The 21,359-nt window shown below is 47.7% G+C and overlaps 1 protein-coding gene across 4 annotated transcripts in view; it reads right to left on the bottom strand.

Annotated features, from left to right (window-relative positions):
• Positions 1-21,359, bottom strand: part of LOC119457098 (myb/SANT-like DNA-binding domain-containing protein 1) — a 43,777-nt gene that overhangs the window by 8,037 nt on the left and 14,381 nt on the right. For all 4 annotated transcript variants that reach the window (XM_049669933.1, XM_037718923.2, XM_049669934.1 and 1 more), the window contains one exon: positions 1,543-1,762. In XM_049669933.1, the coding sequence (XP_049525890.1) occupies positions 1,543-1,762 (220 nt within the window). The remainder of the gene's footprint in view (positions 1-1,542; positions 1,763-21,359) is intronic.

Raw genomic sequence — 21,359 nt, 5'->3', positions numbered from 1 at the left:
ACAGAGCTATAGCGCACCTTCCGTGCTTGCCAATTTCAGACGCCACATAAATTCTGAGTGTAGGTGAGTGTATGGTGGAGGGTACAGCCGGTGGTATTGCAGGAAAAACAAAATTGTGTGGATCACAGCGAAGAAGTGGTTCTTGAAAAGATTGTTGCAGCAGATGAGTGGGAGGAATATCCAGAAGAGGAATAGCTGATGTCCAATTTTTTGAGTAACTGTTGTAGTTGCCATGGTATGTGGACTCGAATGGCATCAGTGAGAACGTAATTTCTTGAGTAGTGTTCGGTTGAGAAAATTGGTTCATAGTAGCGGTCCTGTGTTGTCTCCCGTCTGTTACTACTGCTGTTCTGCAGCTTTTTAGAACATAAATTATTTGCTTCAGCACCTAACGTTTTTTTCATCTTAACAGTTGGAAAATGATGGAGTGCAGGATGGAGAGACCGCCAAGAGTGCTGACTAGCAACTGAGCAATGGCGAACCAAATAGACCCAATATTCACTTTCTGTACCATTGACAGGCCCTGCTAATGGAGAGTTGTTGCGAGTTCTACTCATCAATTTAAAAATAGACCTCAATGTGAAGTTCAGCGGGATAATTTATCAATTTGCTTGTTGCCATTTGTTCAGGAGTAGTACTGCGTGGTGGATTTCTTTTTTTTTTATTGCGATAGCAATTATATGGACACCCCAAAGCAGATTTCTGCCGTTGGCGTCGCCGTCGCCGTTGCCGTCGCCGTCGCCGTGAGGTTCCGTATGACGTCAACGGCGATGAAATCGTCGCCGCGCTCCGGACGCTGTATGTGCGAGTGAAAGGGCGCGAGGGACGCGCGCTTTCACGGGGAGCGAACGCACGTCGGACAGCAAACGCGCGTTCTGCGCCGTGCTCCCTGAAGGGCTGCAGAAGTAGGCGTCTCTTTCCTCCTTTACAATCACCATGTATGTAGCACTAACGCGCCTTCTTCCGACGCGCGAAAGACGGTGGGGGAGGGAAGGGAGGCGACGTTTAGCTGCGGCACCAAGTGCGTATTTATGTACAAACGTTGTGAGGCGAGAAGGTGGTAAAGACTTCCGACGCAACTCGACGAGTGTCCCGTTCTGATGTCGTCGAAAACCGAGCCGCCCCCAGAGGCTCCGGCAACAGTCACCAACGCCGCACGCGTTTTGTGCGAACGCGGGCATAATGCCGACGGCGTCGACAACAGTTCTGCGTGTTGCCGGTGCTGCTGCATGTCCAAGTTTATACAGCTGATGAAGCTACTAGCATTACTCCGTATACCTCTCTACAAATTTGCTATCGCAATTGATGCTTCGCCTTTCGGGTGAAACTGCGACAACTTTTTTTTTTCGTACGCCTATGTTTCTGAGAGCGCCCAAGTATTAACTATGTTCCTTCCTAGTAAAATGTCTCTTGTTGCAAGTTCAGCTCGCTTGCTCCTTTGTTTCTAGCTTTTTCTGTCCTTTGACTTTCTACATGCTATATTTGACAAGATGAATTAACATGAACTTGCCCTACTTTAATTTTTGTTGAGCTTTAACTCACTCTGCAGAATGTCGTCAGTGCCTAATGATGTAGTTTCACTGAGCTGCGAAGCCAATGGCAGTCCGTGTTCCTGGCCGTGTCTGAGGTGGGTCGAGATTTCAATATTGCTCTCCTGCTGGGCTGGCCAGGACACGCTCTCTGAAGATGCATCTGACGCAGTCCTGTTCCTCATCCCTCCGCTGGCATCGTCAGGTGGCTCCTCCTTCAGACGAATACCAGGCTGCAAAGAATGGCACACCCACACTAGCTGCAAGTTGGTACTGGTGCTGACGTAGCATAAACATGCAAAGAGCCACTTCTGAAAACAGCTTACTCCACAAAGGAATTACGATTTCTCCAAGTGAAATGAACAGTGAAGCACATTGAGTGTTGCAACATTTATTAACATGAACAAATTATGCTTGTATGTTGAGCATGCTGCATTATCTTTCTCTTACATGCTTTGAAATGCTTAATATTTTTGAGAAATTCTTGTAGTGCCAATTTCAGATTTGGAGCAGACCATTGCAATATAGAGTGGCTCAATGAAGTAACTTAATTACAATTTTCACATGAGCGCTTCGTTTTTGGATTAACTCCTGCAGCGTGTCAAAAAAAAAAAAAAAAAAAAAAAAAAAAAAAAAAAAACACTGCTTTACAATTGTCGTAGACCCAACTACAGAGGGCGCGAAAGATGGCCATGTTCCGCTTTCTCGAGTATACCTCACACAGTCATGTTCCGATGATTACAGCTCCCATAACTGAAAATTACAAATAACTCGAACCGTATTTTAGGTCCCGTTGCGGCCGTACACATTTAAATGCTAAAAAGGCTCTTGGTATTTGAACACATAATGTTTAATTCAAGCGAAATTAGAGTCCCCCTCCCACTGCTTATGACGTCTGTAGCCCGAACACAAACTGAAATTCCGGCGAACGCTACGGCGTATGCAGTTGCACTTTTTTGCAGCATGCTTGGCCTCTCCGGCGTATGCTAGAGGAATTTTTGCGTGCCGTGTATTGGGAATGAACCGTGTGACGCCGATACGGCAGCAAACCTGCAGCTCCGTTCGCGTTTGTCTAGATGATTACTTCGCCCGATGCAGGAATTCTTCCAATTGTTCGAACCATGATTTGTCTAAAAATGCTTTGTATAGCAACATGGTTCGGTCCATATTTTGCGAATTTAACAGCAGGATGTTCCCCCGTGGAAGTGGCTAACGCGGAACGCTTCGGCATTCATACGGTGGATGACTGGGTGTGCTTGCTGCTGTAGTGAACCCCCTTATCGGCCTCACAGACTTGTGTGTTACTAACCAAGGCAAAATTCATAACTCGTGACGTGTTATCGACCCTGTGAAGGGGGTTGAACCTGGCAAAGGGAAACTGAATTTGGCAACGTTGAACACGCGAACGCTCTCGAGTGAGGCTAGCTTAGCAGGGCTGTTTGAGAGAGAGAGAGAAAGCACATTATTTGCACCCGTCAGAGAGTATGGGCGATCGGGGTGAGACGCAGCCCAGAGCATGACATTTAGAGTCGCTATGCCTTCACAGATTTTGCATTTGCAAGAGTGCACCTCAGGATGCCATTTGTGTAGGATATACGGGTTTGGGAAGGTGCCTGTCTGCAGTTTTCGCCACATTACTTCTTCCTTCTTTGTGAGATATATATGGGGGAAGAGGGGGGGAGAGGGAGGGTTCTCCTGCCCATTATCTAGTGTTCTAGAATTTCTCTGTATGTGGTTAAGTCTCGCTTTTTGGACAAGGGGGCGGGGGTAGTCTGCCTGCGGTGGGGCCCGGTGTCTGAGTCCTCGGCCGACCTCGTTGGCAATCTCGTTCCCTGTGAGTCCACTATGGGCGGGCGCCCATATTATTCTAATTAGGTCGTTGGGTGCGTTCTCCTTGCCTTATTGCAGAATTTTGGTGGCCAATTTGGACACGAGGAATTATCAGGCATTGCCTGGGATATAATTGGCCTTAGTGAGGTGAGAAGAACTGGTGAGGCTTATACAGTGCTGACTAACGGCCACGTCCTCTGCTACCGAAGTCTTCCAGATAAGAGAGAATACATGGTAGGATTTCTAATCCATAAGGACATAGCGGGCGACATTGACACATTATACAGCGTTAATGAGAGGGTAGCAGTAGTCGTAATAAAGCTGAATAGGACGTATAGAATAATGGTAGTACAAGCCTACGCCCCAACCTCCAGTCACGATGATGAAGAAATAGAACAGTTTTATGAAGATGTTGAATTAGCGATGAGAAAGGTGCAAACTCAGTATACTGTAGCCATGGGTGACTTCAATACAAAAGTTAGGCAAAAGCAGGCTGGTGAACAAGCAATTGGCAACTACGGCATTGGCTCTAAGAACCCTAGAGGAGAGATATTTGTAGAATTCGCGGAAAGGAATGGGCTCCGAATAATGAATACATTCTTCAGGAAGCCTAGCAACAGGAAGTGGACCTGGAAAAGCCCTAACGGAGAAACAAGAAATGAAATATCTTTGTAATGAAGAAGAAGAGCACACGGACAAGGCCAGCCAGATCGACTGTTCAATGCCTGCAGTGCAACCAGTAGGCCAGCCGGATCGCCAGTGCTTAGCACGAGTGGGAGCCGTTCGTGCAACCAGCTGTTCCTGCTCTGCGTCACCTGCCTTTTCGATTGTGAACAGACGCTACCATCTGAACTGTTCAGTACGCCCCTTTACAATTGGTGGAGGTGCCGGGGTTTTCAAGAACATTTACACCCTGGAACTCCGGTCTCGGACTCTGCCTTCCGTCATGCCTGACTCTCCCCAGCCGACGTCGCCGCCACCCTCCATTGCCTGCTCTGGCGCTCTCCCGCTCCGCCATCCCGCGGTTTTCAGCGGTACGGATGAGCAAGACGTCAATGACTGGCTGTCTACCTACGAACGGGTGAGCTTGCACAATCGTTGGGACGATACCGCCAAGTTAAATGCCGTCATCTTCTACCTTGCGGGAGTGGCTCACCTGTGGTTTAAAAATCACGAAGGCGATTTTCAGTCCTGGTCCGCGTTCAAGACCAGTTTCGCTGAAGTGTTTGGTCGCCCCGCCGTCCACAAGTTGCGCGCCGAGCAGCGGTTACGAGAACGAGCTCAACAACCCGGTGAAACATTCACCTGTTATATCGAAGAGGTTCTCGACCTATGCAAACGTGTGGATGCTTCTATGCCCGAAAATGACAAATTGAAACACATTTTGAAGGGCATCGCCGATGACATCTTCCAAATGTTGATCGCCAAGAGTCCGCGTACCGTAGCAGAGCTCATAAACTTGTGCCAAAGCTACGACGAGTTGAGGAGGCAGCGCGATTTGACCAGGCGCCCCTCAGTGGCTGACGAGACCCTCTCTTCCATGACAGTATTCTCTGATCGCTCCCCCCTGCTCACACAAATCCAAGCTTTCGTGCGGGAGGAAGTTGCACGACAGCTTTCTCTACTACCCTTCGCTGAGCTACCCCAACAACAGCTGCTGCCGCAACAGCCTCCTACACAGCTCGCTCCGACGCTCCGGCGGGTTATTGAAGAGCAAGTTGCTGAGGCTCTACCAATGCAGCATCAGCAGTCCCCTGTCGCAGCGCCACTTACTTACGCATCCGTCGCCGCGCAGCCTCCTCGTCAACCACTCGTTGCGCTACATCCACGGCCGCTACCACCCGTTCATCATCCCGTTCATCGCCCTCCTCCTGCCTTTGCTAATCCTTGGCGTACGCAAGACAACAGGCACATATGTTATGCCTGCGGTATTCCCGGCCATGTTGCACGACTCTGCCGCCGCCGCATGCTGCACTCTGATGGCTTTGCGCAGTCGCCTCCCTATGCCGACGTGCAACCCTTCCACGACACTTCTTTTAGTCGGCAGTCGAACAGGCCACCAGCCGAGCGCCCGGTCCTTACACGTCGTTCACCTTCCCCGCGTCGCCGCTCGTTGTCCCCGATGCGTCGGCGCCCTTCACCCACGCAAGAGGAAAACTAAGCGCCGCAGTTCAGGAGGCAGGAACTGCGTCGCCATCGATCTTTACAAGTCCTCCATTGTCGCCTGCGAACGTTGTCGACCTTACTGTTGACGGCGTCTCTACCGTTGCGCTAATTGATACTGGAGCAGCCGTGTCTGTGCTAAACGAACGCCTCTCTCGCGATTTACAAAAAGTTACGAAGCCACTTTCTGGGTTTTCTCTTCGCACAGCAAGCGCCCAGCCAGTTCGGCCTTCAGCAGCATGCACAGCTAGAGTTATTATTCAGGGCGTTCTCTATGTTGTGGAGTTTGTGGTTCTGCAGTCATGCTCTCACGACGTGATACTCGGGTGGGACTTTCTTTCGCGAAATAACGCTGTCATCAACTGTGCGCGTGCTGAAGTCGAATTATCGCCTCTGTGTGACGTGCCCCTCGTCGACGCTACTTCTCTTCCCGCTAAGCTAGTCCTTCGGGAAGACATCGCCATACCGCCGTACTCGTCTGCCGTTGTTCCCGTCTTTTGTGGCGCTGTCTCTGAAGGCGCTGTCCTCTTCACTCCTTCGGAACTCTTCATAACCCGCAAAGATGTTCCCCTCCCTTTCGCCACGCTTGACATTTCAGCCGGTTTCAGCTCCATCGTTGTCTGCAATCCCCTTCCTACAGCCCTGAAGGCTCTTTGCGGCGAAGCACTTGGCCGTGTTCAGCCTCTTGATGACATGTTTATTACCGACGTGCCGGATGCTTCGCATGCACAGCTCACTGACTTCTGTGCACTTTCCACTTCTGCTCCGCCATCACCTGACTTATTCACACCTTTCATTGCCGACGACCTTACTTCCGAGCAGCGCTCCCAGCTTCTTCACCTGCTTGCCCAGTTCCGTTCTTCTTTTGATGTCGCTCAGCCTACTCTGGGCCGCACGTCAACCGTCAGCCACCACATCGACACTGGCTCCAACGCGCCTTTGCGGCAGCGCCCGTACCGCGTCTCCGCCAAGGAGCGTCAGGTCATCAGTGAGCACGTCGACGACATGCTTCAGCGCGGCGTCATTCGACCTTCCCATAGCGCGTGGGCATCACCGGTGGTTCTCGTCACAAAATAAAAGACGGTTCCATTCGGTTCTGCGTCGATTATCGCCGTCTTAATAAGATAACGCGAAAAGACGCGTACCCTCTACCGCGCATTGACATCGCTCTGGACAGCCTGCAAGGCGCTGAATTCTTCTCTTCGTTGGATTTACGCTCGGGCTACTGGCAGGTCCCGATGTCAGCAGTTGATCGCCCTAAAACCGCATTCATTACTCCAGATGGTTTATACGAATTTAATGTGATGCCATTTGGCCTATGCAATGCGCCTGCTACGTTTGAGCGAATGATGGACAATATATTGCGCGGCCTAAAATGGAGCACGTGTTTATGCTACCTCGACGACATCGTTGTGTTCGCCCCTGATTTCAGCACGCATAGTGCAGGATGTAGAAGTGTTAGGTAAGGCAAAGTGCAGTGACCATAGGTTAGTGAGGTCTAAGATTTCTCTCAATTTGAAGAGATAAAGAGTAAAGTTAGTCGAGAAGAAACAGGTCAACCTGGACGCAGTAAGGGTAAAAGCAGACCAATTCAGGCTGGTGCTCGCAAACAGATATTCAGCTTTCGAACAGAAAGATGAAGATAACATAGAGGTAATGAATGAAACCGTGACTAGGCTGATCGCAGAAGTAGCAATTGAACTGGGAGGTAAAGGCACCAAGGCAACCAGTAGGTATGCTCTTCCAAGTAACAAAGGACCTAATAAAGAAACGACAAATCATGAAAGTGTCAAATTCAAGAGATCAGATAGCATTCGCTGAACGGTCAAAACTGATCAACAAGAAGAAAGTAAGAGATGTTCGAAATTATAACGTGGGAAAGATTGAGGAAGCCGTAAAATATGGACGCTGCACTAAATCAGTGAGAAGAAAACTTGGCATAGGACAAGGCAAGATGTATGCCCTGAAAGATAACCAGAGTAATATCATCAGCAAATTCGATGACATAGTAAGACCAGCGGAAAAATTCTATACTGACCTTTACAGTACCCAGAACAGCCAAGCTACTTTTATTCGAAGTAGGGATGAAAAGGATACACAGGCTCCTTCTATAACTAGCGCTGAAGTTAGAAGGGCCTTGCAAGACATGACCAGGGGAAAAGCTGCCGGAGAAGATGGAATAACAGTCGATTTAACCAAAGATGGAGGAGATATCATGCTTGAAAAGCTTGCAGCCCATTATACGCAATGCCTCGCGACTTCAAATGTACCAGAAAGCTGGAAGGACGCCAACATTATACTAATTCATAAGACGGGAGACGTTAAAGAAATGAAAAATTATAGACCCATTTGCTGCTTTCAGTATTATATGAAATATTCACCAAGATAATTTCCAATAGAATCAGGGCAACACTTGACTCCAATCAACCAAAAGAGCAGGCAGACTTCAGAAAGGCTACAATGTAACACATCCATGTCATCAATCAGGTAAATCGAGAAATCTGCGGAGTACAATAAACCTCTCTATATGGCTTTCATAGATTATGAAAATGCATTTGATTCAGTAGAGATACCAGTAGTCATAGAGACATTGTGTAAGAAAGGAGTTCAGGAGACATACGTGAATATCTTGGAAAATATCTACAAAGATTCCACAGCTACCTTATTTCTCCACAAGAAAAGTAGAAAATTAGCTATCAAGAAAGTGGTCATGCTAGGAGAGATAATCTCTCCAATGCTATTCACTGCATGCTTAGAAGAAGTAGTCAAGCTCTTAGACTGGGAAGGCTTAGGAGTGAGGATCAATGGCGAATAGCTCAGCAACCTTCGGTTTGCAGCTGACATTGTCCAATTCAGCAACAATGGATATGAATGACAACAAATGATTGAGGACTTTAACCGAGAAAGTTTCAGAGTGAGGTTGAAAATTAATATGCAGGAAACAAAGACAATTTTCAATAGCCTGGCAAGGGAACAAGAATTCAGGATCGCCAGTCAGCCTCTAGAGTCTGTAAATGAACCCATTTGTCTAGGTCAATTACTCACAGGGGACTCTGATCATGATAAGGAAATTTACAGAAGAATAAAATTGGGTTGTAGTGCCTACGGCAGGTTGCGAAATCCAGACTGGGAGCTTACCATTGTCGTTGAAAAATGTCACAGTTTCGCCCTAAGGGCGAAGCAATGAATGCGATAGCAACACAGCAATGCTATACGAAGTAAGGTGAGCGGCTTTGGTAGCAATATGAATTGTAGTAAACATGAGCTGATTAAGTAAGCAGGTGTGCTGCGCCGTAAGTAGACCGACATGAAGAGAGACTCGATGACCACGAGAAGGCGCCTGTGAAACGGTGGTGTTGATGAGAAGCGCTTCGCGTGGGCAGCGCGCGCGAAGGGACACACCTGTAGCGCTCTACTGCCGATCCGGGCAGCATTGCATGTGTAGCGTGCGTTGGAAAATGTGGCCCGACTATTACTAACTGAATGAACAAGCGTGGTGTGAGCGCGCACAAACAAACATGAATAGATCACACTGAATGACTGCAGACAACGACTGTCAAAACGCTGGCAGCGAGTGTATATACGCCGCAGCGGGCGAAGGTACGTGCGGTCTATCTCTTCAACGGAAACTGAGCGGCGAATGCACGGTGCATAACGGTCAGAGCCGTGTGGAGATAAGCGACGGTGCGAGCGAGCGACGAGCGCGGTTGCTGGCAGAGTAGAAGTGCGCACCCCCCCCCCCCCCCCCCCCCCCGCTCTCTCCGGCGCTGGCTTCCCGCTTCCTTGCTTGCGCGTGGGAGATTGAGTGCGTTCGCTCTCCGTGATAGCGCGCGTCCCCGCACGCTTCCGCTCGGGCATACGGCGCGCGGCGAAGATTTTATCTATGGGGAACCTGACGGCGACGGCGACGACGACGGCGACGCCGACGGCAGAAATCCGGTTGAAGTGTCCATATAATTGCTATCGCAATAAAAGAAAAGTGTACAATAATTGCATTCTACCGGTGCTAACATATGGAGCAGAAACTTGGAGTTTAACAAAGAAGCTCGAGAACAAGTTAAGGACCGCTCAAAGAGCGATGGAACGAAAAATGTTAGGCCTAACGGTAAGAGACAGGAAGAGAGCGGTGTGGATCAGAGAGCAAACGGGGATAACCAATATTCTAGCTGACATTAAGAGAAAGAAATGGAGCTAGGCAGGCCATGTAATGTGTAGGGTAGATAACTGGTGGACCATTAGAGTTACAGAATGGGTGCCAGGATAAGGGAAGCGCAGTCGAGGACGGCAGAAAACTAGGTTGGGTGTTAGGAAATTTGCAGGCCCAAGTTGGAATCAGCTTGCGCAAGACAGGGGTAATTGGAGATCGCAGGGAGAGGCCTTCGTCCTGCAGTGGACAGCAATATAGGCTGATGATGATTAAATGGGGTTTATTCGGGTCATAGAGCAGCAGCGACAAACGCAGCACCAGCAGGCAGGGCGTAGCCAGAGAGCGAACTGGGTACGAGCCACACGATGGCAACGAAGCGTTTTGGCGTACCGATCTTCTTCCTGACAATCACCCCCCGGGATGGAAGAGTAGCCATCCCGGTGACCTAGGGTGAGGTCAGCGGATCGTAGTACGGCTTGAGCCGGTCAATGTGCACAGTCTCTTGCCCGCGACGACGGAGATCGGAAGATAGCGATACGGGTTCTACCACGTAATTACCTGCCGATGTTTGTGCAACCACGCGGTAGGGCCCGTGGTACTTTGGAAGGAGCTTGGACGAAAGGCCAGGAGCAGCAACAGGCGGGAACCAAAGCCACACGAAGGAATCGATGGCGAAAGGCTGAGGAGGTGGTTTGACGACATGACGCTGTTTTTAGCGATACTGTTGAGCAGACGTCAAAGCATTTCTCTGCGTGCTGAGCGACCCTAGCAACAGGTGAGCAGTCGGCAGGGTCCGGCCGGTATTTGAGAACCGTATCAATGGTGCTGGAGGGCTGGCGGCCGTAAAGCAGAAAGAACGACACCGCTACCAGTATGGGAAATTCACCGCTGCTGTACTTACAGGTTGCTGCCATATGTGCCGCCTGTCCTTCGTATGCGCAAGGATCGCTCCCCGTAGTACGTGGTACGCCCATTCTTCTGCCGGTGGCTCATCTAAGCCTGCTGCGTTTAGACACGACTCACGAGAACGGTTGGCAACCCGGATCATCGACGTCACCTATCAACGCCGCCTTCACAGAATATAAGCAGCAAGCTACGGCCACCCACTTTGGGCACGACACCGCTACCAGTATGGGAAATTCACCGCTGCTGTACTTACAGGTTAGTTACCTGCAGGGTGCTTCTTGTTTAAAAACTAACAACTATTATCTGGTTGCGGTGTCGTGCCCACACGATCTCTGTGAAAAACTGAGGTGTTTGTCTAGTGCCTGCTGCTCTTTAATACGCCTGTCTCTACTTCTTGCCGGTGATGTGGAAGAAAATCCCGGGCCCGAACATGACACGATTACGTCTACACTTGAGTCTGTTTTAGAAACAATGCACAGACTTGAAGTTGGACAGGCCGCCATACTTAACGAACTTAAGTGTGTTAAAGAAAAACAAGAGGCAACGGAAAGCAAGCTTAGTCTACTTTCTGGAAGAGTCGAAACGCTTGAGGCAACTGTCGCTTCCATCAATCCCGTCGGATGTGCTGCGCCCAGCACTCAGTTGCGTGAAATATGTGACCGCCTGCGCTCAGTTACGCTTAGATGCGACGATACGGAAAACCGTCTCCGACGGAACAACTTGCTCTTTTTTGGCATAAGCGATAGCCCAGGTGAAGATTGGGCCGCATCGGAGCAGAAAGTAATTAATTTCTGTTCTGAGCATCTCGGCGTGACGGCAGTGAGCTCTCAGTTTGAACGTGTACACAGATTGGGCCGATTTCACAGCGAAAAATGTCGACCACTTATTGCAAAGTACAGTTCATTCAAAGACAAGCAAGGTATTATGTCCGCTGCACACAAACTGAAGGGAACCACGTTATCGATACGGGAAGACTTCTCACCCGCCACGCGGCAGGCTAGGCGAAAACTAATTGAATTTGCTAGGACTAACAAAAAACCTTTCAAGTTATCACTGGATAAATGCGCATGGATGGTAAGACCTACATGTTTGACAATGTCACTGATGGCGTTGTGCTATCAACCACATAGCTACAGAAAAGAATCCCGCATGCAACAGCGAAAACACGACCAGCGTGCTCTGCGCCATCGTTATCTGTATCGTACACTAACATTCGAAGTTTGTTGCCGAAACGTGATTACTTGTGCGCGTACCTAGATGATAGTAGACCTGACATTTTGATATTAACGGAAACATGGCTTTATTCAGATGTCGCAAACGCAGAAGTACTCTCAGATAACTGTGGTTATAATATTTACCGGTGTGACCGAGTAGGGAAAAGAGGGGGCGGTGTCCTATTAGCGGTCAAAAGTGCGTTACCTTCCTTTTCAATCAATGCTTGCGCTGACATTGAGATTGTTTGGGTCACATGTGTTGTTTCCTCCGTTCGATTGCTGTTAGGAGCATGCTATCGGCCACCTGATGCCTCTTCCTCATTTGTTCAAGACCTGCATGATAATATAGCTTGTGCTATTGAACTTTCTAAGGCAGATATTGTTTACCTTCTGGGTGATTTCAATTATCCGTTAGTTGATTGGTCGGCTTTATCGTCTTCCTGCCATGTTTCCACCGACTTTGTAAACTTAACATTGGACTATCATTTATCGCAAGTCGTTGACCAGCATACCCGTGGAACTAATCTCCTAGACTTAGTACTAACAAATGCACCTGAGACTACAGGACCGGTAACGTGTATTGAAGGTTTTAGTGATCACAGGCTACTGCAATTCAAAATTGCTGTTCCCTCACCTTTTAGCTGTAACACTATTAAAACCATTCGCGACTATAATAAAGCTGACTACAGCAGCATAAATAAGGAACTTGAGAATTTCTTTAATCTTATATTTCGACCATCGTTTAATTCACGGACTGTAGACGATAACTGGGCTCTTTTCAAACGTAAAATTTTAGAACTCGTCGCGAATTTCGTTCCTTTAGTTGTCATAAAAAACGACAGCAGAAACCCATGGTTCAGTAAGCAGCTCCGAACACTAAGAAACAAAAAGAAGCGTTTGTACAATAAGGCTAAGTGCAATAAAGATGCCCTGTCTTGGAATGCGCACACGGATTGCTTGCGCACCTACTGTAAAGCCTTATTCACTGCAAAGAATAAATATTTTTCTCAGGATTTGCCCTCTCTTATCAAAAATAACCCGAAAAAGTTCTGGGCAGCCATTGCACCTGGTAACTCTACCAGTAACATCACTTTACACGAAGGAGACACTCCCGTTCCCGAAGAACAATGTCCAACCGTATTCAATGAGTTTTTTTTTTCCTCTGTGTTTACCACTGAGGATTCTTCTAATGTACCTCTTGTACCTGATCAAATCCCTGCATTCATGACACCAATCGAGATCACTCAGAAGGGCATTACCAATTTAATTGATCGTCTTAAGATTTCTACTTCATCAGGCATTGACTGTATTAATTCAAAGATATTAAAAAATACCTCTGCTATTTCCAGTCAAATTCTATGTGACATTTTCAGGCAATCATTATCATCTGGACAGTTGCCTAATGACTGGAAGGTGGCTAAGGTTGTGCCGATATTCAAAACTGGCGACAAGCACACACCGGGAAACTATAGACCAATATCACTAACCTGTATTTGCTGCAAGCTGCTTGAGCATATTATAGCGTCGCATATTTATGAACACCTTGAGTCTAACCACTTTTTTTTTCTCTAAGCAACACGGTTTTAGGAAGGGTTACTCATGCGACTCACAGTTATTCGAACTCACAACGGATCTTCATTTTAACATGAACTGTAACAAACAGACTGATTGCGTTTTTTTAGACTTTTCCAAAGCTTTCGACAAGGTTGCTCATTGTCGCCTATTTTCGAAATTGTCCGCACTACGTTTAGACTGTTTAACAATGTCGTGGCTGCGTAACTTTCTATCTTTTCGTCAGCAGTTTACCGTAGTAAATAACTTTTCTTCAAACATTTGCGACGTAACATCCGGTGTACCACAGGGAAGTGTTCTCGGACCTTTATTGTTTCTAATATACATAAATGACTTACCCTGCGGTTTATCTTCATCTGTTAGGCTATTCGCTGATGACTGCATCATTTACCGTACTATTAACAATTTTGATGATCACCTTTCCCTTCAAAATGACCTTGAACTAATTTGCAGCTGGTGCGACACCTGGCAGATGTCTATGAACTCATCTAAATGCAAGGTGCTCTCCTTTAGTCGTAAGCGCATTAACTCCGACTTTTCTTACTCCATAAATGGTAGCGTGGTTACCAAAGCTTCATCATATAAATGCCTCGGTGTTCATCTAACACCGGATCTCTCATGGAGCACGCATATATCTGCTATCTGTTCTAAAGCATCCAAAACACTAGGATACCTTCGTAGGAATCTACGCAACTCGCCTCCCAATGTGCGCAAATTAGCTTACCTTTCCTTTGTTCGTCTGCAACTAGAATTTGCTTCGTCTGTATGGTCGCCTCATCAAGGCTATCTAATTAGTATGTTGGAAGGTATTCAGAACAGGGCTGCACGGTTTATTTCTCGTAATTATGCCCGTCATACCAGCGTAACCCAATTAAAGCTAGATATCTCACTCCAAGAACTGGATATACGCCGAACTATCTCCTTGTTATGTCTGTTCCATCGGTATGTTCACAATGATACGTCACACTTTCTGCCACTTCACACACCTGAACGCACGTCAAGCCGCCTTCATAACAAATTTAGCTTCAAGCGCGTTTTTGGCAAAACTAAAGCGTTTAATTCATCTGCTTTTCCACGTGCCATCACCCTGTGGAATAGCCTTCCCGATGATATCGCTATGTTATCTAACCGGGATGCTTTTCGTGAAAAATTACACGCTCTGTATGACTAATTACTGTATAATGATGTGTCACTGTTGCACTGTTAGTGTTTCTATTATTCTCGCACTGCGGGACCTCTTTTTAAGTGTCTTGGCAGGATTTTATTTTAGTTCTACTTGTATTCGTTTGTTCATTGCTTTCACACCTGATGTACTTATGTTATTTGTTTTACTGCTTTTTCCTTTCATTGTATTTTCTGATTGTAACCCCCCTTACTCAATGTCCTTTAATGGACCTGTAAGGTACGATAAATAAATAAATAAATAAATAAATAAATAAATAAATAAATAAATAAATAAATAAATAAATAAATAAATAAATAAATAAATAAATAAATAAATAAATAAATAAATAAATAAATAAAATGATGAAATCCGATAGTGGCTTGGGAGGCAGTGTTATATGCGTGTGTGACGAAGGGAAGTACAATATCCCTGTTGGAGTTGTCTGACGCAACATACATTGGTAGCATACCACCAACAGTTCTGTTGAATCGTTCTGTTAAGCAATTGGTCTGTGGATGATAAGCGGTAGTGGTGCTGTGAATAATTTGACATTTAGATAGGAGTGATTGCAGCAGGTCCAAGAGGAATACAGGACCCCGATCGCTCAGCACTTCACGAGGTGCGCCATGGCGGAGGACAAAGTTGTTTAGAATGAACGAGGCGACGCCTTTGCTGATGCGGCAGGTGAGGCGGCGGTTTCAGCATTTCGTGTCAAATGATCTACCGGTGACGACAATCCATTGGTTACCAGCTCCAGTAGATGGAAGAGGCCCGTATAAATAAGTGCCGACATGGTCAAATGGTTGAGCTGGGCAGGGAAGTGGCTGGAGAGATGCGGTGGAGAGATGCAAGACAGATATGCGTCGTTGGCAGGCAATGCAGGAGCGTACGTATTTGCGGATTAAGTTGTACATCCCGCGCCAATAGTATCGTAGGTGAAGCCGTGTGTAGGTCCTCAACACTCGGCCGTGACCACACTGGGGGTCGGAGTGAAAAGCGATGCATAAATCTTTTCGAAGGTGGCGGGGCACGACTAAGAGCCATGTGCGGCCGTCATTGTGGTAGTTACGGCTGTATAGAGTCCGTTGCAGATGGCGAAATGCTGAGCCTGTCGGCGTAACGCTCGAGTTGCCGAAGCTGCTGGAGAGTTCGACAAAACATCCAATATCATGAAGATACATGGGTCTTTTGGTTGATACGAGGCCATGTCCAGGATGTCAAGTGGTGAAATATCATGACGGTAGGTAGAAGTAGTGGTGTCTGAAGTAGGTGAGAAGCGCGAGAGGGCATCAGCGTCAAATTATCTGCGTGCAGAGCGATACATGACACGGATATCATATTTCTGGATCTGGAGGGCTCACCGAGCGAGGCGACCAGACGGGTCTTTGAGGTTAGACAACCACCAAAGAGCGTGATGATGCGACACCACGTCAAAGGGTCGACGGTAGAGATATGGGTGAAATTTTTGAAGAGCCCATACGATGGCCAGGAACTCTTTTCCTGTTACTGAGTAATTGAGCTCAGGTATTGTGAGGGCACGACTGGCATAAGCGACCACGTATTCGGCATTAGTGTCCTTACGTTGTGCGAGCATGGCGCCAAGGCCTACACCACTGGCACGGCCTCTGGATAAAAAAAAAAGTTCAGCCTGCCGCGTGCATCGAAAACGGTGTGATCCGCAGCGGCGCCACAGGCCGGGGGCTGTTGTCTGGCATCGGCATAGCAAATGCGTCAGGAGCGCGCTTGGAACGCCGTCGCGCGCGCAAGCCGATGCGTTCCATCCCCTTCAGCTAGCGCCGTTCAGCCCAGCCAAGCGGCCGACAATGAAACTACGGCCGTCACGTTCGCTCCCATAGCAGCGCGCCCGACGCGGCAGGCCGCACCTTTTATTGTGATAGCAATTATATGGACACTTCAACCGGATTTCTGCCGTCGGCGTCGCCGTGAGGTTCCGTATAGATTTCAAGGGCGATAAAATCGTCGCCGCGCGCCGTATGCGCGAGCGAAAGAGCGCGGGGGACGCGCGCTATCACGGAGAGCGAACACACGTTGGAAAGGAAATGCGACCCTCGCCCGAAAGGCTGTGGGGGTATGGGAGGGAGGGAGGCGGGGCGGCGCTGTGCTCCGGCACCAAAGGCGTATCTTGCCACTCAATTTCCCAGGCGAAAGCAAGAAACGGGAAGAGGGGGGGAGGGGGGGGGGCAGCTTCTCCTCTGCCAACAACTTCTCCTTTGCCCGGCGATGCCGGTCGCCCGCACCGTCTCTTATCTCCACACTGCTCTGACCTTTGTATGCGCTGTGCATTCGCCGCTCAGTTTCCGTTGAAGCGATAGACCGCGCGAACCTGCGCTTGCTGCCAGCGTTTTGACAGTCGTTGGCTGCGGTCATTCAGTATGATCTATTCATGTTTGCTTGTGCGCGCTGACATCACGATTGTTAATTCAGTTAGTAAGCCAATGTGTATAAGTTTATGCAGCCGATAAAACTACTATCCCTACTCCGAATAGCTCTCTACTAATTTGCTATCGCAATCGATGCTTCGCCTTTCGGGCGAAACTGCGACATTTTATTTTTTATCCAGCGGCCGTGCCACTGGTGTCAGTGTGACGTTCTGTAGGTGCACTTGGATCTCAACGGTGCAACATTGGCGGACACGTAAGTAGGCGGCGAAGAGTCGTAAACGCATCATCAGAGGCTTCCGACCAAGTAGAAAGTTCATTGTCCCTTGGAGAAGTTGGTTTAGGGGTGCGATCACAGCAGAGAAATTACAAACGAATCGTCGAAAAGCAGGAGCATAGTCCAATGAAGCTGCGTAGTGCTTTCAAGTTAGTAGGCTTCGAGAATTCGGATACGGCGCGAAGTTTACCAGGGTCAGGAGGAATGCCTTCTTTGGAGACAACGTGGCCTAGTATAGTGAGCTTTCTAGCTGCGAATAGGCACTTTTTCAAGTTAAGCTGGAGACCAGCATTCCGGAGACAGGTCAAAACTTGATGTAAACGGCGAAGATGGGTTGGAAAATCTGGGGGAAAGACAACGTCATCGAGGTAGCAGATACAAGTACAGGCCGCGCAGGATGCCGTCCATCATGCGTTTAAAGGTGGCGGGCTCGTTGCAGAGACCGAGCGGCATTACATGCAGTGAATTGATACAAGCTGTCTGTAGTCACAAAGACTGTTTTTGAACAGTCATCCATGGGCACCTGGCAGTAGCCAGAGCGGAGATCTAAGGAGGAAAAAAAAACTCCGCTCCTTGCAAACCGTCAAGTGTGTCGTCTACACGTGGCAATGAGTATACATCCGTTCGAGTAAACTTGTTAAGCCTTCGATAATCAACGCAAAATTGTATGGTGCCGACCGTAGGTCTGCAGTACAAGCCTCGTAGCGACTTCGGCGTACGTCATCGAGCGGCAGTCGGAGCCTGATGGAGAGAAGGCGGAACGGGGTCGGCTACCTACTCCTTGTTGACATTATGTATTGCTGATACCTATTATCTTGATGCTATGCTAGGTTTTAAGCGAAGCTTTATAGGCTCACAAGTTTCGGCGGTGGTGGTGGTGGTGGTGTCACGCTGAAAAGTGGGCCGATCCTAGTGATAGTGCAGAAAAGGTCCAAGCTCAATGGCACATACCAGGGACAAGACAGATATAGAGAAAGGAAGAGAGAAAGAGAGAAAGAAAGTAAAAGGGAAAGAAAGAAAAACAAATAAAGAGAGAGAAAGAAGGAAAGAAAAAGAGAGAAAAAGAGAGAGGACCGTGACATGCCGTGAACTTTATGTCACCCTGACGAAGGTCAGATACACGCACGACAAGCTTCGCTTACCCCCATTTTTCTCGACAGGGGAAGGGCTGGTGATTTTTTTCCTGTATTTTAGTAATCATACCTTCAACTAGCCTTTGGCTCTAGGTCTGACAAGTGCTTGTGTACCTGTGTTTCTTTTTAAATATTGCAGAGCGGGCGCCAATGGAGAACTTTAATGGCTATGTGTAAGCGGCATCAGCGAATACTGACGGGCAACTTCTTCACGGATGAACTCTTTGATCTGTAGCACCAGCGAAGTGTTATCCGGGGCAACAGCAATGCTCGATATTGAAGTGGCCTGTCGAGGAGATTGGCGGGTGGCTATGCGTTGTTTGCGTAGTTCTCATCAAAGTTTTGATAGAGACGGACGAGTTCAGACACTGTTGCCGGCATTTTCGCCAACAGCATCTGGAAAGCATCGTATTCAATGCCTTTTAAGATATGCCTGATTTTCTCGGCATCAGCCATTGTGACGCCAACGCGGTTGCAGAGGTCAACAACATCTACTATATAACTGGTAAACGTCTCCCCGCTCTGTTGCGCACGACCACGCAAACGTAGCTTGGCGCGAACCTGCGAACGGCGGGGCGCCCAAATACCTCCGTTAGCTCAGCTTTGAAGGCCGCCCACGTCGTGAGATCATGTTCGTGGTTTAGGTGCTACACGCTGGCGACACCGCTGAAGTAAAACGACAAGTAATTCCGTTTTTTGGTGTAGTTCCAGTGGTTGTGGATGCTCACCCGGTCGGGGTCAGTGAGCCAGTCTTCCACGTCATATCTTCTGTACCGCTGAGGATTGGTGGGTCGCGTTAACCTAACAGGCCAGGGCAGACCACGGTAGTCACCGGGGTAGCGGGTTGTAGTTGTGGTGGTCCTTTTTCCGGCATAATGAAGACGGGCTGCGTCCGGTTGCGAAGTTCCAGATTTCCTGTTGTACCCCGCAGATCCACCAATTGTAAAGGGGTTTATTCGGGTCGTAGAGTAGCGCGACAAACACAAAACCACCAGGTAGGGCGTAGCCAGAGAGCGAACTGGGTACGAGCTACACGATGGCAGCGGGGTTTTTCGGCGTGCCGATCTTCTTCGTCACAACTCAATCAGGTTTCCAGTGCAAGCACTTTTGCGCGTATCACTCTCGATCGGCACAAACATGTCCACGCACTTCGCTCCTTTCTGTTTTCGTTTCCACGTTAAAAATCTTATTTTTATGCCTTAATGACATGTACGTCGCAGCCACCGCGTGGCCAAAAAAAATTACACCGAGGCGTCTAGTAGTGTGCTTTGGGCTCGTTTATAGAGCAGCACATAACACATTAAAAGCAGTAGAACCCTTGCAACATGGGCACTTAACATGACTTTAAACCGAATTACATGCGACAAATGCGCTGCTACGGCGTTCCTCGCAGGCGACGCACAGCTATTGGTATCCATTATGTAACTCTAATGGTCCACCGTTTATCCATCCTACGCATTACGTGGCCTGCCCAGCTCAATTTCTTTCTCTTAATGTCAGCTCGAATATCGGCTATCCCCGTTTGCTCTCTTATCCACACCGCTCTCTTCTTGTCTCTTAGCGTTGGGCCTAACATTTTTCGTTCCATAGCTCTTTGTACGGTCCTTAACTTGTTCTCGAGCTTCTTTGTTAACCTCCAAGTTTCTGCCCCATATGTTAGCACCGGTAAAATGCAATCGTTGTACACTTTTCTTTTCAACGACAGTGGTAAGCTCCCAGTCAGGATTTGGCAGTGCCTGCCGTATGCACACCAACCCAATTTTATTCTTCTGAAATTTCCTTCTCATGATCAGGGTCCCCTGGGAGTAATTAACCTAGATAAACATACTCCTTTACAGATTCTAGAGGCTGGCTAGGGATCCTGAATTCCTGTTCCCTTGCCAGGCTATTGAACATTCTTTGTCTTCTGCATATTCATCTTCAATCCAATTCTTACACTTTCTAGCTGAAGGTCCTCAATTATTTGTTGTAATTCGTCCCCATTGTTGCTGAATAGGGCAATGTCATCTGCAAACCGAATGTTGCTGAGATATTCGCCGTTGACCTTCACTCCTAAGCCTTCCCAGTCTAAGAGCTTAAATACTTCTTCTAAGCATGCAGTGAATAGCATTGGAGAGATTGTGTCTCTGTGCCTGGCCCCTTTCTTGATAGGTAACTTTCTACTTTTCTTGTGGAGAACCAAGGTAGCTGTGAAATCCTTGTAGATATTTGCCAAGATATTCACGTATGCCTCCTGTACTCCTTGATTACGCAATGCCTCTATGACTGCTGATACCTCTACTGAATAAAATTCCTTTTCATGATCTATGAAGGCCATATAGAGAGGTTGATTGTAATACGCACATTTGTCGTTTACCTGATTGGTGACATGGATATGATCCATCGCAGAATATCCCTTCCTGAAGTCAGCCTGCTTTCTTGGTTGACTGAAGTCAAGTGTTGCCCTGATTCTATTGGAAATTATCTTGGTGAATATTTTATACAACACTGAAAGCAAGCTACTAATGGGTCTATAATTCTTCAATTCTTTAATGTCTCCCTTCTTATGGATTAGTATAATGATGGCGTTCTACCAGTTCTCTGGTACACTTGAAGCCGTGAGGCATTGCGTATAAAGGGCCGCAAACTTTTCAAGCATGATATCTCTTCTGTCTTTTATTAAATCGACTGCTATTCCATCTTCTCCAGCAGTTTTTCTCCTTGGCATGTCTAGCAAGGCCCTTCTAACTCCATCGCTAGTTACAGAAGGAGCCTCTATATCCTGTTCATCCCTACTTTAAATAAAAGTAGCTTGGCTGCTCTGGGTACTGTACAGGTCAGTATAGAAGTCTTCTGCTGTTTTACTATGCCATCGAAGTTGTTGATGATATTACCCTGCTTATCTTTCAGTGCATACATCTTGCCTTGTCCTATGCCAAGCTTTCTTCTCACTGATTTCATGTTGCGGCCATATTTTACTGCTTCCTCAATCTTTTCCACGTTATAATTTCGAATATCCCTTACTTTCTTCTAGTTTATCAGTTA

The sequence above is a fragment of the Dermacentor silvarum genome, chromosome 6 (assembly GCF_013339745.2).
Source record: "Dermacentor silvarum isolate Dsil-2018 chromosome 6, BIME_Dsil_1.4, whole genome shotgun sequence".
NCBI classification, from domain to species: Eukaryota; Metazoa; Arthropoda; class Arachnida; order Ixodida; family Ixodidae; genus Dermacentor; species Dermacentor silvarum.
Note: the sequence above shows the minus strand (reverse complement) of the source record. Positions and strands in the feature narration are given on the sequence as shown.